Raw genomic sequence first — 17,554 nt, 5'->3', positions numbered from 1 at the left:
CCAGCAAACATCTCAAAGACGAATTCTCTCTTTAAAGTTCACTGAAACTACAGATAATTTGTCATTGGGGAAGATCTTTCAAGAAATGAGTTGGTTTAATCACCTGATGCCAGCAAGTCATTAATCAGCATGAGGAAGCTCTCATCTAGAACCTGGGCATCTGTCAGCAGGAACACAGTGGGCATGTTCTTGGCTCCAGTTCGGATGTACAAATTGGCAAGATCTACCTGTAAGGAAAGGCCATCACTCATGTTTTGTTAAAATGCTGATACCGCGTTGAGAGGATGTGTGTGAGTGCCCGGGAGAACTGAGTAACTGTATCGCCATAGCACTGTGGGGTGCCTTTCACTGGTTCACATATTCCTTCTCTGAGAGACCCCATTCTAGGGGACAGCAGTGTGACACCACCTTCATTTCCGACATGTAAGGATGAGTGTTGTGTATCTGGCTTACTGCAGCAGAGAGATGAAAACAGGCTCAGATCACCAACTCCCTTCTCACTGAGTACAAGCGAATTCATTGATGCCTTTTTCAAGCAGTGCCATAAAAAGAAGTCTGCTCATTTTAACAACTGTCCTATTTTACTGAAAATGGGTTTTATTTCATTAGTAATATTAAAAATACGTGATTTTTTAAAATTTAAAATTATCACTTGGCACAAATTGTAGGTACTATTTTGTAAGTACATTTGTTACTAAAAGCAAAGCTTGAAAACACACGAGAGTTTCCTGAACGTGTTATTCCTATTGCATCATCTTCTCCTATTCTTATCCAATGTGGAAGAAATCTATTTTCACTTGTGAAGTTAAGTGTCTTTTTTCCCCAACCTGTCATACAGGAACACTAACAGCAATAAGCATCAGGTTTGATTAATAGAAAATAGAAAGACATTTGTGTAAGCAAGTATTTAAGTAAATATTTTCTAAGTCAGGTTTACATGTTATTAAACCTACATAAAACTTGTAAAAATTTATTATTACTAATTTGACCATAAAGGCAAAACTGCCAAAGGTCAATTACTGCTCTAAAGAGCTCCCGCTCTCCTGTGGTTTGGGAGGCCTTGGCCAAATCTGGGAGTCACAGGCAAGGTGGGCGCACTGGGAGCCTCAGCTTTATCTACCAAGCAGAAGGGTCAGAAGAACTGCCTGTCTCCTTTACTCACCCGAAGTTCCTGGATTCCATAGCCCTCGGTCAGGGTGATCTGAAAGACCTCAAGGCCACAAAGGTAAGCTGCCAGCCTGGACAAGCTCTGCTTGCCACTGCCCCCCACTCCAACCAAGAGAGCACAGCCCTGAGGGGTTCGTAAGATCCGGCTGATGCGACACCTGGGGAAAGAAAGCGCCCATCGTGGCACAGAATCAAAAATGCCCTGGGACTATGTCTGTTTTGTTTATTTTTATATATTTATTTATTTTTGAGATGGAGATTTGCTCTGTCGCCCAGGCTGGAGTGCAGTGGCGTGATCTTGGCTCACTGCAGCATCTGCCTCCCGGATTCAAGTGATTCTCCTGCCTCAACCTCCCAAGTAGTCAGGATTACAGACACTACCACCATGCCCCGTGAATTTCTGTATTTTTAGTAGAGACGGGATTTCACTATGCTGGCCAGGCTGGTCTTGAACTTCTGACCTCAAGCGATCCACCTGCCGTGGCCTCCCAAAGTGCGGGGATTACAGGTGTGAGCAACCGTGCCTGGCCTATGTCTGTTTTGTTTATTCTTTAGATAAATAGTGAGAGACTAAATTCCAGTTTTTACTGGAAACCTCTAGTCGTTGTTCATTTGTTTCCCCATCAAAGATGGTATCTTCACCCTCACCCTTGAACTGCTCCCATGACAAACCATCCTATGCTAATAACATTTTGAATTCTCTTAGTGCTTTGCTATCACCACCAAAAGTCCAAAAAGAAAATATATGCAAAGGCCTTGTGTTAAAGTCTTCAAAATATTTTGATTGGCAAGAAAGATCCGAATTCCACACCAGCATCCAAGTATGAGGACATCAAAGGAGGAATAGCCTTATGCCGGAAATCTTTGCTGTAGAATTATTTTGGAAAGAATGGATTTGTTTAGACCAACAGATCTCTCCGTGTGACTTACTCAGCAAATCAAGCACTTGTTTCTTAATGTAACTTTTGCTTCCTTCACACTAGAGCCTTCCCTTGTAACTACACCATTCTAGAATAATTTTCTGAAGCCATTCAGTACCACAAAGTTAAATTTCCACCAAGCCAACTAATCCCTTGTTCTGTAATGTCCAAGGCATTCTGAATGCTTAATCTATTTATACTATTGCTATATTTTACAGCTATAAATAAACTGGCTTTAATGTTAACAAAAGATGGGTTTGGTGGAATAAATAGTTCATAATTATGTTAAAAATATTAAGAAAACCAAACAAAACAAAATATAAGCATGTAGATAGTAAAACACCCCAAATTTGATGTCATCATTTTGCTCTAGGTTGCTTTTCTGAAATGAACTTAAACTTCAGAACCTGAATAATCTACATAAATTGTTTTAAATAGTGCTTTTCGAAAAAAATTAAGTTGGGATCACTTACATTAGGACCAGCACATGTGAACATTTTCTGAAAACCTCCAATAACAGAAAAGATAGGTTATTTTTACAAGCTCAGTCATCACATTAAATTTTACTTCACATGACCACACAACAAAACAACCTTGGGGAAAGCTATAAAATTACTCTGACATGAGAGATACCCCAAGCTATAAAGCAGGGTTTTCATTTCATTTTAATGTATGCTTTGAGGTTTTTAACCTCACAAGATTCACTAAGTGGCAAAGTCCCTTTCTATAACACTCAAGGACACTCTCTTAAATCACTTCTAATGCTGAGTAAATCAGCTTATGGCTCATAATCCCTGATCAAAGAAACAGCCTTACCTTTTAGGCCACTGAAAATTCCATACTGAGGGATTATATGGGAAAACATCTCCTCAGTATCAATGGGAGGTTTCTGTTTCACCCGAGCCAGGACGCACATACACAGTGACTGTATATTAACCCAACAAGAGACAGCATTGCTAACAGTTGATTTAACACCACGGTCTTAGATTCCAACTGAAACTTCCTTTGCATAATCAGAGGAAGGATCACAACTGCAAAGGGATCAATAAAACTACCAACACTTAGTTGTGATGACAGGAAGGGCTCTACAATTTTTGTAGGTTCTGGGGCTGAACATAAGTTTAAAGATTAATTCTTCTAAAAACTGAATTCTCCACATCTTATTTTCTCTGGATTTTCCTTCTTCTTTTCTTTTATTTTTGAGAGATAGGGTCTCACTCTGTTGCCTAGGCTAGAGTGCAGTGGCATAATCCTAGCCCACTGCAGCCTCGAACTCCTGGGCTCAAGCAAGCCTCCCTCCTCAGCCTTCTGTGTAGCTGAGACTATAGGCACATACCACCACACCCAGCTCATTAAAATAAAAAAAAAATTGTAGAGATGGGGTCTCACTACGTCATCCAGGCTGGTCTCAAACTTCTGGCCTCCTGCCTCAGCCTCTCAAAGTGCTGGGATTACAGGTGTGAGCCACCACACTCAGCCTCTTCTTGTTTTCAATGATTTTTTTTTTTTTCTTTTTAAGTCTTTGGCTGTTGTCACTTATTTAAGTCTTTGCTGGTGTCAATGAGAGATGAAGGTGACTTGGACTACCAGAGCAGTATTAGATGTAAACATGTGATCAACTTTCTACACAGCAGTGGCAATGTTAAGTTGTTTAGCCCAGACAATGAACTGTGTCATCCCCATGCTAAAACCCATCCAACCACTTCTCACTGCACTTAGAATAAAATCAAACTTCCTTCTTCTGGTTACAAGGAAATACTCCGTATTGGTAAGGCCATTTCCTGCCTCTCCATTTTTGTCATATTTTTTTCTATGCTGCAGCCTAACTGGTCTTCTTTTCTGTATCTCAAACATTCTTGCCTTAGGGTCAGATGCAATCTTATCTCTGTCTAGAATGTTCTTCCTCCAGATCTTTCCATGCTCAGCACCTAGGTATCATTCAGGTCTCACTTTAAATGTCACCTCTTCACAGAGATGCCCAGTCCGTCTTTGGAAATTCACATATTGTGTTTTTCACAGAATCAACCTATTTTCCTTCTTGGCATGACACATCACTTTCTGATATTTTTCTTGCTCACTCTCTTGCTTAGTTGTTCATGTCCTTTTAGATGTCCATTTTCATCGCTAACATGTAAGCTCAACTATAGAGGGGACTGGATTGTGCTCACTGCTGCTGTATCTCAGCACGTAGAACAATGTCTGATGGGGGGCTGTAGATGGTTGCACAGTCTGTGCACTACGTGAGGTACCAGGTCTAGGAGGTGAGCGAGAACCTTATCAGCCATGCTCTATCCAAGGACAGATGCCTTTTTCTAATTTTCTGCCAACACAGCATGAGCCCTCCCCCATTTTAAATAATTTGCACAAAATTGTTGAACGGCTGGCAATATTCCTAGCTGGCACTCAACAAAATCTGCTTAATCAATGAAAATCAGTCCTTTGTCCCTTATGAACTATGTGACTTTGAACAAGTAATTTACATTTCCACTTTCTTAATATTCAAGTAAAATAATGGATATGATGGCATCTCAGAAAACAGTGTGCCTATGTAAGACATTATTAAGAATGTGACATTAAAAAGCAATCCTCTTATACTTTAAAATTATATGTCAAACAGCAGATAAGAACTGCTGGTTCAGAGTGCTTAGTATGATCTATTGAAAAATGACAGTTGTGGATACCCAGCCATTCTTCCTTTTATGAAAAAGCATCGTGACTCACACATGTTGCATCGCATCTTCAAATAAAACTAGGTGCATGGCAGCATTTAGTTCGTTGTAGTTGTCTAAGGTTTCCGTAAGAATCATCTTCAGCACTTTCCAGTCCTTCACTGGCATGTAATGTGGGTCCTTCCCTCTGTTAGCAAAGTGGCAATAGATGAGGGGCTGTCGAAGTAGCATGTGACTATCTATACCCTGCAGGACGAGAAAGAGAAAAATATGGCATGTCAACCATCCACAGAGGTCCAGCTGCGGGCAGCATGGCCTAGCAAGAGAAATGTTTGCAGACCCATGCATGGGTAGGTGGGTGGAATGTTCCCAAGTATAGATCAAGTGTATTCTGGAGTCAAAGCCACTGCAAAAAGGTAAGCCCTTGTGCACCTCTCTCATATCCTCATCTAACTTTGGTCCCAATACCCAGTTGGTGTTGGAGTAAGTAGAGACCTCTGATATTCACACACTTACTTCAAAATATTTATAAGCAGTTTCCAGCATTTTTTTCTGAAACAAATCACAATCTTTTGTGTCTATCAGTTTGTCTCCATAAACACGGGCAGATTCATGAAGCCACAGACGTATTAAATCAAGTGGACCTTTTAAACACTCAGGAGAAGCAAATAAAATCCCCTACAAGGCAAAAATGGGGGAAAATAACTTAAATTCAGAGGTTGATGACATTCCAAATAAGTTTAACACTTTTTAAACTAAAATGTGAATTTACCAAATGCTTAAGTTAAAAGAAATATCATCAATAGTAATGTGCATGTTTGTGTATAAAAGTAGGTTTACTTTTTGAAAAGTGCAATATTTTAAAATTTTAGTACGCTTATACCCATTTTTAGGTATGCTAGTAAGACCATTTCAAGAGCCAGCACAGACGTGAAATATCACATCTGAGTACTTGAGCCTATTAAGCCTTACAATGGACTAAGTTTACAAAACCAATGTACAAACAGAAAGTCACAGTACTAACATGAAAGTCACAGAATCATATTTTTTTTTACTATGAAATCATTTGATATCAGTCTAATCATTTCACAGATGAATACAAGACCAAAAGTAAAGTACCCAAATTCATACTTTATGGGTAGATCTGGGTCTAGCACCAACACACTGTGACTCCTGTGCCCACTCACGGTGCTTTCAGTATCTTAGATTCACATCCACTCACTCCTCATGGAGAGAGGCAGCTTACTCTGGATGCACAGGAGAATAGTAAGGGAGTTGTGCAGAATTAAGTTGCAAAAGGCTAAAAAATTATTTGGCAGTGTCAGGTGCTGCTGACAGGCTGGATATGAAGAGTGAGGAGGCAGTCCTCTAGTCCCATTTCACCTATGACCTCTCTTCCCTGTCCTTCCGAGATTAAAATTCTGCTTTTAAACAGCACGGTATTAAGCAATCTTTCCGGCAGGAGCTAGATACACAGACATGAAAAGAACTACTCCGTGTTCATAAGAATCAACTGACTAATGCTGTGTTATGGACTTGAGGCAGTTGTGGAGTGATTCTGAAAAGACGGTTATAAAAATATAAAGAAGTCCTATGGAGTTTTCATATTTAATCAACATACCACCTCTCTCACAAAAGAAATTTCAGCCATCCATTTGTACTACAGAGTAGACCGCATTAGTTGGATTTAAAAAAATAATTCCAGACTTTCAATTCCCTCTTCAGAATTTGCTAAGTCAAATACATAAACACTGTCCTTTTACCAGGTAAGCAAGGTAATTTTCAATATTAAACCAAAATGATCCAACAATTTAAAAATTACTATTTCTCTTAATATATGGTTAAAATCACACATAAATGCCTTATGCAAATACATGATCAATTATCCTTCTTACTTGGCACTCAGAACAGTAAGCACTCACTCACTCAATCTGAAGAGCCCAGACATCTATCTTTGCTTCCACTGCCAAGACACCATATGACATGGCCTGAATGGCCCCTACAATTCATGTCTTGAAACTTAATTGCCAATGTGACAATATTAAGAGGTGGGGCCTTTAGGAGGTGACTAGGTCATGAGGGCAACGTGATCTTATGAAAGGGGTACTGGGCATTTGCCCCATTTGCTCTGTCCCTTCTGCCCTGTGAGGATGCACCACGCAAGGCACCATTTTGGAAGCAGAGACCAGGCCCTCACCAGACACTGAATCTGCCAGTGCCTTAATCATGGACTTCCCAGCCTCTGTAATTGTGAGAAATAAAATTCTATTATTTATGAATTACCCAATCTCAGGTATTTTGTCACAGCAGCACAGACAAAGACATTATATGACTTGAGGAGAAGCACTGTTCTCAATGATGCAATGGGAATAATAAACCTGCCATATTTACTTCCTGAGAAGTTTATGAGTAAAGTTAAAGAACACATATGAAAGTATATAACCGTAGTTTTAAGCTGTTTTATAAATGAACACCGTTAACAGTATGGCATGGTTTGGATGTGTGCCCCTCCAAATCTCGTGTTGAAATGTGATTCCCAGTGTTGGAGGTGGGGTCTGGTGGGAGGTGATTGGATCATGGGGGCAGATCCTTTATGAATAGTTAGACCATCCCCTCCATAATAAGTGAATTCTCACTCGGTTAGTTCATACAAGATATGGTTGTTTAAAAGTTTGGGGACCTGCCCCGACTCACTCTCTTGCTCCTGCTCTTGCCATGTAAAATGTGAAATACTGGTTCCCCATGACCTTCCACCATGATTGTCAGCTCCTGAGGCCCTCACCAGAAGCAGATGCTGGGGCCATGCTAGTACAGTCTGCAGAACCATAAGCCAGTTAAACCTCCTTTCTTTATAAATTACCCAGCCTCAGGTGTTTCTCTATAGTGACACAAAAAGTGGGCTAATACATAGTATTATAATTATTTGTCTACTCAAGAGGCATAACACAGAGCAGTCAAGGTACCTGGAAGACGTTCGATAAATCTCTCAGATTAAAGATGTAGTGGAATTTAACAGCCGTGGGTAAAAAGTTACACATCATTGTCTGATGGAATGCTATTGTTGCCTGGATCAAAGTGGGGCCACTACTGAGAACTGATGGAGCAAACGCTTGCCGTTGGAAGTGGAAACTAAAGATTTGGCCGTAGATGGTGTTTAGTGCATCCAAAGATGGAAAATTGAATGCAAACACTGTGAAATGTCTCTGAAAAGAAAAACAAATATAAGAGTGTAAAAATTACGATTGTACCAGAAAATTGCAGAGACCTGATTTTTTCACTCCTCCCTGCAACCAGGCCCATTACCATGTAGCTTTTTAGTGTTCCACTCTGACTCTGGGGATGACCATGTGATTTACTTAAGCCAACAGAAGGAGGTGGAAGTGATAGTGTGCCAGTCATTGTCAGAGGTGTATATTTCTACTTACTTTGTTAAGCCTCTGACTTTACCATAAACTCTACAGGCCCTAAAGTATGAGAGACACATAAAGCAGGGCCATGTTGTCACAGTTACTCCAGCCAAAGCCACATCAAATTAACTGACAGTTTATCCCCAACATGCACAGATGAGCCCAGCCAAGATCAGCAGTCACTGAGCTCAGTCTCAGCTGAGTCCATATGAATAAGCAACCACTGTATGCTACTGAACATATCTTGGTGGTAGCTGCTGCTGTTGTCATGATTAAAAAGCTTACATGCGTACACAAAACCTGCACACAAATGTTTATAGCAACTTCCTTCATGACTGTCAAAAGTGAAAGCAACCAAGGTGTCCTTCAGTAGATGAACGGACAAACAAGCTGTGATGCATTCATACAGTGACTACTATTCAGCAATAAAGAGATGCACTATCAAGCCATGGAAAGACATGGAGAAATCTTAAGTGCATAGTTAAGCTAAGTGAAAAAAAGCCTATTTGGAAAGACTACATACCCTATGACTCTCACTACATGAAATTCTGGAAAAGGTAAAATTTATAGAAACAGAGAAAATATCAGTGCTTAAGGGATTAATATCCAGAATACATTAAGGCCTCCTAAAACTCAATGACAACAAAATAAACCAATTTAAACATGAGCACAAGACTTGAATAGACATTTCTCCAAAGAAGATACAAAAATGAATAATAAGCACATAAAAACATCACTAATCACTGGGAAAATGCAAATCATAACTACGAGATACTGCCTCACACTCAACAGCATGATTGCTGTCAAAAAAACAAAACAAAACAGAAAATAAATGTGTGTGAGGATGTAGAGAAACTGGGACCCTGATGCACTGTCGGTAGGGAATAACATAAGGTATAGTTGTCATGGAAAACAGTACCATGATTTCTCAAAAAATTAAAAGTAAAATTCTGATACGATTCAGTAATTGTATTTCTGGGTGTATACCCCAAAGAATTAAAAGCAGGGTCTTGAAGATATCTTTGTTCACCCATGTTCACAGCAGCATTATTTACATTAGCCAAAATGTGGGAGCAACCCAAGTGTCCATCAACAAATGAACGACTAAGGAAAATGTGGTAAATACATGTACTAGAATATGGCTCAGCCTCAAATAGGGAAAAAATTCTGCAATATGCCACAACTGGATGAACCCTGGACATTATGCTAAGCAAAATAAGCCAGCCACAAAAAGACAAATACTGGATAATTCCACTTATATGAGGTACTTAAAATAGCCAAAATCATAGACACAGAAAGTAGAATGGTGGTTGCCAGGGGAAAGTGGGGAGGAGAAGAAGGGGAGCTCAATGGATACAGAGTTTCAGTTTCACAAGATGAAGTTATGGAGGTGGGTGGTGATCTTGGCTGCCCAACATTATGGATGTAGTTAATATTATTGAACTGTACACTTGAAATGGTTAATGTGGTAAATTTTATGTAACATGTATTTTACAACAATAATAATAGTAAAGAAAAGACAAAAGATCATTTGTTACCAGGGACTCAGAGGGAAAAGAGAGAGGAATGAATTGGTTGAGTACAGAGATTTTGGGGCAGTGACACTATTCTGTATGATATTGTTAACAGATGATACTTGTCATTATACATCTGTCAAAACCCATGGAAAGTATAATACAAAGAAGGAATCCCAATGTAAACTCTGAACTTCAGTTAATAATAATGTGTCAATATTGGCTGATCATTGTAACTAATGCAAGATGTTAATAATAGGGTAAAACAAGTGAGGGCATTAAGAGAGTACATAGGAATTATTTGTACTTCCAGCTGATTTTGCTATAAACTTTGATATAAAAAGTAAAGTCTACTAATTAAAACAAAAAGGCTTATTAGAACCCCTGTCTATTGTTAGTGGGAATAAAATATGGTACAGCTGCCATGAAAAACATGCTTAATCAGATATCCCATAGGAATCCTAATCTGCACTCAAAAGCAATACAATACAGATCTACAGTTTTTGAGTGCAGTATTCAACACCCTACCTGTAGCCTAGGATTGATGGTGAAGCTGCCCACCATTGGATTCATGCAGGCGACATACTGGCAGTTGTGGATTTCTTTAAGCATCATCTTCTGTCTATCATACCTGAAAGACAGAAAATAGAACCTTAAATCCAAAAACTGGAGATGACAAGACAACAAAATATAACAGTTCATAAAGGACTTCATCACCGATTATCTCCTTATCTTTATAATCACTCTGTGAGGTTGACCTTGTGAGCCTTATTTGAGAGACATCAAAACTGAAGCTCAAAAAACTGAAGGTGACTTAACTCCTTTGATGCCAAAATCAAGATCAGGAGCTGCATCAATATAAGCTATTACTGCTTATTGATTTTCATGTTACTCTGTAGAAACTATCTTGTATCCACAGCAAGACTCCATGGATGGGCTGGGGGCTATCCCTATAGTTAACTGTCAGGAATTGATGACTACAGTGCCCAAACATTTACACCCTGCCAAATCAGATCAAGTTTCTCTTAAATAATTTGGTGTGAGTTAACTCTTAAAGAGGACATGATTTCTGGACAGTCTTAACATTTCTGAGATACTTTTCAATCCAATCTTCCAAAGATACAAAGGGAAACTATTCCATTTAATATGATGAAAAGAGATACAAAGTAAACCCAAAAGATATTCCTTAGAAGAAACTGGGGATAATTCCACTTGAATTCATCCATAATAATTATTCATAATAATTCATCCATAATTATTATCCATAATAATTATTAGATTTTGGGAGAGAGTAAACTACAGAGAATTGCTTACCAATGTCCATAATCAATATGCTGCCGGATCAGGGTGTGAGGCTGAACAGTGCCATATAAGTCCACTTCAGGCATGTTCATGTCATCGATAAAATAAATCAATTTTTTATTTCCTCCAGGACCATAGTTATGACCAGCTTTTTTCTCTAGGGGTTTCTCAAGAATTTCTGAAATAAACATATATTTCTGTCCACCAATCAATAGAACGCAAATGTTCTGTTTAGTCATTTTTCTCTTGTTCTTACCTTCTTCTGTTGATTTCATCTACCCCCATGGTTTCAGGTATCACCTCTTCATAGGTTAAGAGACCTGACATGTGTCTCTGGCCCCTCCTTTTGTGTCATGCTCTCCTGCCAATCTCCCTCCTGTTGCCAGAAGTCACTCCACCTCTCCTTTATGGAGACTGCAACATGTGCAGCATGACATCACCTTGTCCATCACAGCTGAAACAACCCAACTCCTGATCTGTGTACTTCCTTCCCTGTACCCATTCTATATGGCCACTGCTAGTCCAGCTATGGCCTGGTCTCTCAGTTCTCTTATCATCTCTGCAGGACAGTCTGGGAACAGCTCAGGAAAGTCTCCCCTACCTGTCTTCTTAGGCGGCTGGAGTGCAGAAGCACAAGAACAGTGTACGTAGACACTATCCACAATGTAGACACCATCTGTGTATACATAAAGTTACATTTCTTCCTGTGTCTATATGACTTTGTGTCTATTTTTTAAAGTCCTGGGTGAAGGAAATCCAGAACAGTGTGTGTCTGAGATATAGTATCTAATTACTTGTTGACTCTCCAAACAGACTATAAGTATTTTGAGACCAATGAACTATGTCATATTCGTTGCTATACCACCGACAATGGCCACAACAAATACTTTTTTAAAATGAGCAAACAAACGAATGAATGAATGAATAAAGAATCATACAATAAATAAACACCTTTTCCAAGAGGCAGACCCACATTTCCAAACACTTGCTGAGCATTAATTCTTACTAGCCACTACCATCCAATGTTCAGCCAACACTAAATCTGCCTCTTTTCCAACTCAGCTTAACATCTTCTCTTCCTCACTCACAATTCACCTCTTCCCTTTTACCTCTGTGCTCTTGCTTATGGGGTTAACATGCCCAGTCAGCCAGATGCAAAGCCTCCCAGTAATCTCTCTATCTCCTGGTCCCGTGTTTGTCCAACCACAGCCCATAAATGGTACTTCATGTCATTTCCATATGTTCCCAACTTGCCACCCACTTTTCTACAACTGTGGTCCAGGGTCACATTACATATAGCTCTTATACTACTCAGGGGGACTGATCTCCCCACCTCAGATCTCTCTTCTCAAAAGACAGTGCCCACCTTGTCAGTTACTTGCTTCCCTATCAATGGTTCACAGTCCCCTTATTTTGTGTCTCAGCATTCTCTACAGTTGGCATGATCAACCATCGGTGGTTGCCTGGGATTGTCCCAGTTTTAACACTACAAGTCCCATGTTCCAGAAAACACTTTGGTCTTTTGGCGAACTGGATAGGTGGTCACCCTATCTGCAGTATAACTCCACATCAATAGCTTAGCCTTTTCCATATCTTCCTCCCAATCACTATGCTTCAGGCATCACAGAGATTCAATTCATTGGCTGTGTCCCACAATTTTCTCTCTTCCACGTCTTTCCTTAAGCTGGTCCTTCTATCCTAATCTTCTTCTTTGCCCATTTGTCGCCCCAACTCAAATGTTTGAAACCATAATTCTCTTTACAAGTATACTGACAACTATAGCTCTTTCTACTCTTCATACTAATAGGCCATCTCTAAATCTTATTCACGCCTGTATTCCTTTTAGGAATTAGCAAGATGCCCTCACATCATGGTCAAGTAATTTGTTCAACTACTGAACTGTAGCCTAATCTTCCATTTATAAATCATAGAGTCTTTCATATCTGCAAATGAAAAACATATACCCCACACAATGCTTGGGAAAAGTAGGTAAATAATATGTATTTTCTGAAGAGATGAATGAAATAACTGACTTTTTTTGGGGGACAGGTATCTCAATACATTTCCCAGGCTTGACTCAAACTCCTGGGCTCAAGCAATCCTCCGACCTCAGCCTCCTGAATAGCTGGGACTACCAGCATGTACCACCACACCTGGCTTGAGTTGGGTTTCTAAGGGTTCCATTTATAAAGACAAGACCAAATGACTAATAAAAGTTGATAGAAAATCACTATTGGCTGTTAATGATGTCAATGAGTAAGCAAATGTATTTAATTTTTTTTTTTTTTTGAGACAGAGTCTTGCTCTGTCGCCCAGGCTGGGGTGCAGTGATCGGATCTCAGCTCACTGCAAGCTCCGCCTCCCGGGTTTACGCCATTCTCCTGCCTCAGCCTCCCGAGTAGCTGGGACTACAGGCGCCCGCCACCTTGCCCAGCTAGTTTTTTGTATTTTTTAGTATTATTAGTCTCCACTGATATAGCTAAGAAAACAACATATATCCACATATAAACAGACACCTCGGGAACCCACATTCAGGACAACTCAACAGTTTTAATAAACAATTAGACATCAGAGAGTTTGGCTGCCCCCCAACAGAGCTCCCTTTCCCTGCTGGAGAGTGACTGGCCTTCCGACATCAGCTCTGAGATTTCCCCTCTACTTCCCACGTCTCTTGCTCACCCTACCTAACTCTGGGAATGCCCCAGATCTGTGAGGTTCTTTTGATTACATTGATTAGTTATTCAATAGTTCAAAATTAGTTCTAGTGACTTTAAGATTTCATTAATGCCTCTTCGTTCTGTCATTTACTCAGTTTTAATGAATTTATCCTAAATTAATCTCTTACTTGAAAAAGTAGCCAGAACATACCTCCTTGAGTATACCCTTATATTGGTAAGACTCCATGCAATTAAAGGCAACCAGTGGTTTTGAGGTACCACATTAACACTACTGATGTATATTCTTGCTGTTCTAAAGCATAATCACCCAAATAAAGCCATGAGTGACATAAAAAGCTAAAATCACAACAATATTTAAAGAACGTATATTTGACAAGGATGATAAGTACAAATTCATCTGAGGCCCAAGCAACAACTCTAAATTCTAGGGAAAGCTATTATTAGTCTTTTGGGCCACATGTTCCCACCTTGATGATTTTTGATCCCTTGTTTCTGGAAAATAAACAGGTGCACTTACTTTGCAGAGCTGCGGATGTTGTGTAGTAGTTGAAAGGCACACGTGATATTATGTAATCCTGAGAGAGACTTGCCAATGTGTCACCTACAAAGACTGTTTTTCCCACTCCTGCATTTCCTACTAGCATTAGAGGTTTTCCTTTCTCAAGCAACAACTCCATGAAATATCTAAGACGAGTTGTCTCTGATGTGTGAACCAGAACTGTCTGGGAGGAGAAACAGAATGGAACAAAAATCAGAAAGAGAGAGCAAGCTCATGCGAGTGAGAGGCATTTCAAAATTTTTTATCAAACTCAACACAGTCACTTTAGAATTGAGATCCAAATAATTCATAGTTCAGATTAGCACCCAACGGGAGAGATTCCACCTTATTTTCAGTTTTGAATGGTCGTCGTTCAGACTTTGTAGCTTGAGGAGAGCAATTAGATAATGCCATCAAAGTACCATAAAGTAAACAACTGATTTATGATTTCCAAATTAAGTACTAGCCCCCAAGGCTCCTTATTTCAGAGTACCTACTCTCTACCCAACATTGTGGTAAGCACAGAAGGGAATATAGCAAACATGTAAGAAACTATCTACAACATTCCAGGAGATGAGAAAATGTTCGAGAAGTCAAGACACACAAATGAAAATTGGGACCAATTCCTTGTCCTCATTAAATGGCTAAATGATTCAGCATGCTAAAGGAGTTCAGTGTGGGAAGAGACCAGTTTAGGGAGAAATGATGGCTTTTAAGTGGAATATGAAGAAACCAAAACACATTTGAAACATATCATGCCTTGCTTTGTTAAAAACTAAAGCTTAATTTTATGTTTTAAAATTGGCTATTTATGCACTATATTACTTTACAAACAATTTGAAGTGGCTTACAGGAACACAAATAAATAAAAATCAAACTCAGGGAACACATTACAATGTAAGATCAGAACAAGAAGTAGATGTAGATATGCAGTAAACAGAATTTTGCTCAGTGATTAAAAGATAGCTGATCCTGGGCTTTGGCACCAAAACAAAACACAAAATACAAAAGATAATTAATGATTTTTTTGTTTTGTTTTTTTTTTTGAGACGGAGTCTCGCTCTGTCGCCCAGGCTGGAGTGCAGTGGCTGGATCTCGGCTCACTGTAAGCTCCGCCTCCCGGGTTCACGCCATTCTCAGCCTCCTGAGTAGCTGGGACTACAGGCGCCGGCCACCTTGCCCAGCTGGTTCTTTTTGTATTTTTTAGTAGAGACGGGGTTTCACCGTGTTCGCCAGGATGGTCTCGATCTCCTGACCTCGTGATCCGCCCGTCTCGGCCTCCCAAAGTGCTGGGATTACAGGCGTGAGCCATAGCGCCCGGCCAATAATTAATGATTTGTTGCATTTCTTGGTGTTCAAATTTAAAAGGAGGGGAGAATCTACCTGCAAGATTCATATTGTTCGTAAGAAATTCACATAAAGTCTATAATGGATGAAGTTCTTCTCTACCTGGCTAGCATATACTAAACACAATGGAATATTGTGAGGTTTTTTTGTTTTTTTGTTTTTATTTGTTGTTGTTTTTGAGATGGAGTCTCACTCTGTCACCCAGGCTGGAGTGTGGTGGTGTGATCATGACTCACTGCAGCCTTGACTTCCTGAGCTCAGGTTATTCTCCCACCTCAGCCTCCCAAGTAGCTGGGAATATAGGCACCTGCCACCACACCTGGCTAATTTTTTGTATTTTTAGTATAAACGAGGTTTCACCGTGTTAGCCAGGATGGTCTTGATCTCCTGACCTTGTGATCTGCCTGCCTCAGCCTCCCAAAGTGCTGGGATTACAGGCATGAGCCACCGTGCCCAGCCGATTGTGAGTTTTTTTAATGACTATTTTTTTTTGAGACAGGGTCTTGACTTCCTAAGCTCAGGTTATTCTCCCACCTCAGCCTTCCAAGTAGCTGGGACTACAGGCATGCACCACCATGCCCAGCTAATTATTTTGTATTTTTTGTAGAGACGGGGTTTTGCCATGTTGCCCAGACTGGTCTCAAAAACCTGGGCTGAAGCAATCACCTGCCTCAGCATCCCAAAGTGCTAAGATCACAGGTGTGAGCCACCAAGGCTGACCCAACTGAGTATTTTATATACAATTCAAGATCATCTTCATGACTGAACATTTACTCTAGAACTTCATTTTAATTCAGTGATGCTCTTAGGGCTTACTAAAAGACAGACTGTTCTGTGCTACACTAAACAGTTCTAGACTACTCTTTAATAAACATTTGAGCTGCATCTCATATTTTTTTCTCCTTTCTTGCTGCTAGTTGTCATCATTTGCTTTTAAATTTGTCTGCTGGCCTTTTTCACATACTAATACCAATAATTCACACTTACTGGGAAATGAGTATGTGGGTGTGGCAGGTACCATGCTAAGCACTTTACATGCATAATGTCATAAGACACCCGTAACAAACCTATAAAGACAGTTGTTATTTTTATTTCAGGGGTGATGAAACTAAAGCTAAAAGAACATAACTGACTTGGTCAAGGTCATGGTTCCTAGTAAGTGGCAGTACTTCGATTCAAACCCAAGTCTGTCAGAGCCTGACCTCTCTCTTATCTACACATAGAATGCTCTTCAGAGCATGGACTCTGGAGCCAGGCTGCCTGACTGTGAATCCTGGTTTGCTTGTTTTAGTGTGACCAACTCTTGTTAGTTTGCTAGGGATTTCCCAGTTTTAAAATTTAAAGTCCAGTGTTCCCGAAACTCCTTCAGTCCCAAACTAGAACTGTTGGTCATCTTATACGTACTACCCGTATGTATTTCTTCTCTTCGTGCCTGTTTCTCCGTATATTAAAAAAAAAAAGGCGGGGGGTGGGGGTGGGGGGAGCTAGTGACAGTCCCTGCCTTAGAAGGTTGCTATAAGGACTGCTTTATGTACAGCATTCAGTAAAGCACTTGACATACAACAGCATAATATTAGTATTTCTATTATTATTGACTTTCTATGGTTATCTTCCACTATATTTAAGATGCTGTTAATTAAGTAATCACATTTGGTACAACTGTGTGGAAAGAAAGAGCACAAACTGCTCATAGGTTCTCTGCTGAATACAAGATATCATCACTAAGGTGCATCAACCTTGTGATAGCAGTTTTCAGGTCTTCAGCAGTTCTTGGTTGATTACAGGTTCTCAGCCTTCAACCAGCTAGATCATACTTGTAGATAGCTGAATTCTAGGTAGCTTGAACAAAAAGCAAGATTTTCAAATAGATAAAGTAGACGGAGAAGACACTTTTGACTTCTTTTTGTTTTTTGAAATGGAGTCTCGCTCTTGTTGCTCAGGCTGGAGTGCAATGGCGCGATCTTGGCTCACTGCAACCTCCGCCTCCCGAGTTCAAGCGATTCTCTGCCTCA

The 17,554-nt window shown here is 39.9% G+C and overlaps 1 protein-coding gene across 1 annotated transcript in view; it reads right to left on the bottom strand.

Moving 5' to 3' along the window:
* DNAH11 (dynein axonemal heavy chain 11) overlaps positions 1-17,554 on the bottom strand; it is a 396,815-nt gene that overhangs the window by 172,852 nt on the left and 206,409 nt on the right. Inside the window, exons 46-53 of the mRNA XM_017871552.1 lie at positions 14,175-14,379; positions 10,992-11,157; positions 10,206-10,308; positions 7,720-7,959; positions 5,273-5,434; positions 4,809-5,002; positions 1,163-1,325; positions 104-227 (exon numbers count right to left, since the gene is read on the bottom strand). Coding sequence (XP_017727041.1) covers positions 104-227; positions 1,163-1,325; positions 4,809-5,002; positions 5,273-5,434; positions 7,720-7,959; positions 10,206-10,308; positions 10,992-11,157; positions 14,175-14,379 — 1,357 coding nt within the window. The remainder of the gene's footprint in view (positions 1-103; positions 228-1,162; positions 1,326-4,808; positions 5,003-5,272; positions 5,435-7,719; positions 7,960-10,205; positions 10,309-10,991; positions 11,158-14,174; positions 14,380-17,554) is intronic.

Source organism: Rhinopithecus bieti, unplaced genomic scaffold (assembly GCF_001698545.2).
Source record: "Rhinopithecus bieti isolate Rb0 unplaced genomic scaffold, ASM169854v2 scaffold_5882, whole genome shotgun sequence".
NCBI lineage: Eukaryota > Metazoa > Chordata > Mammalia > Primates > Cercopithecidae > Rhinopithecus > Rhinopithecus bieti.
Note: the sequence above shows the minus strand (reverse complement) of the source record. Positions and strands in the feature narration are given on the sequence as shown.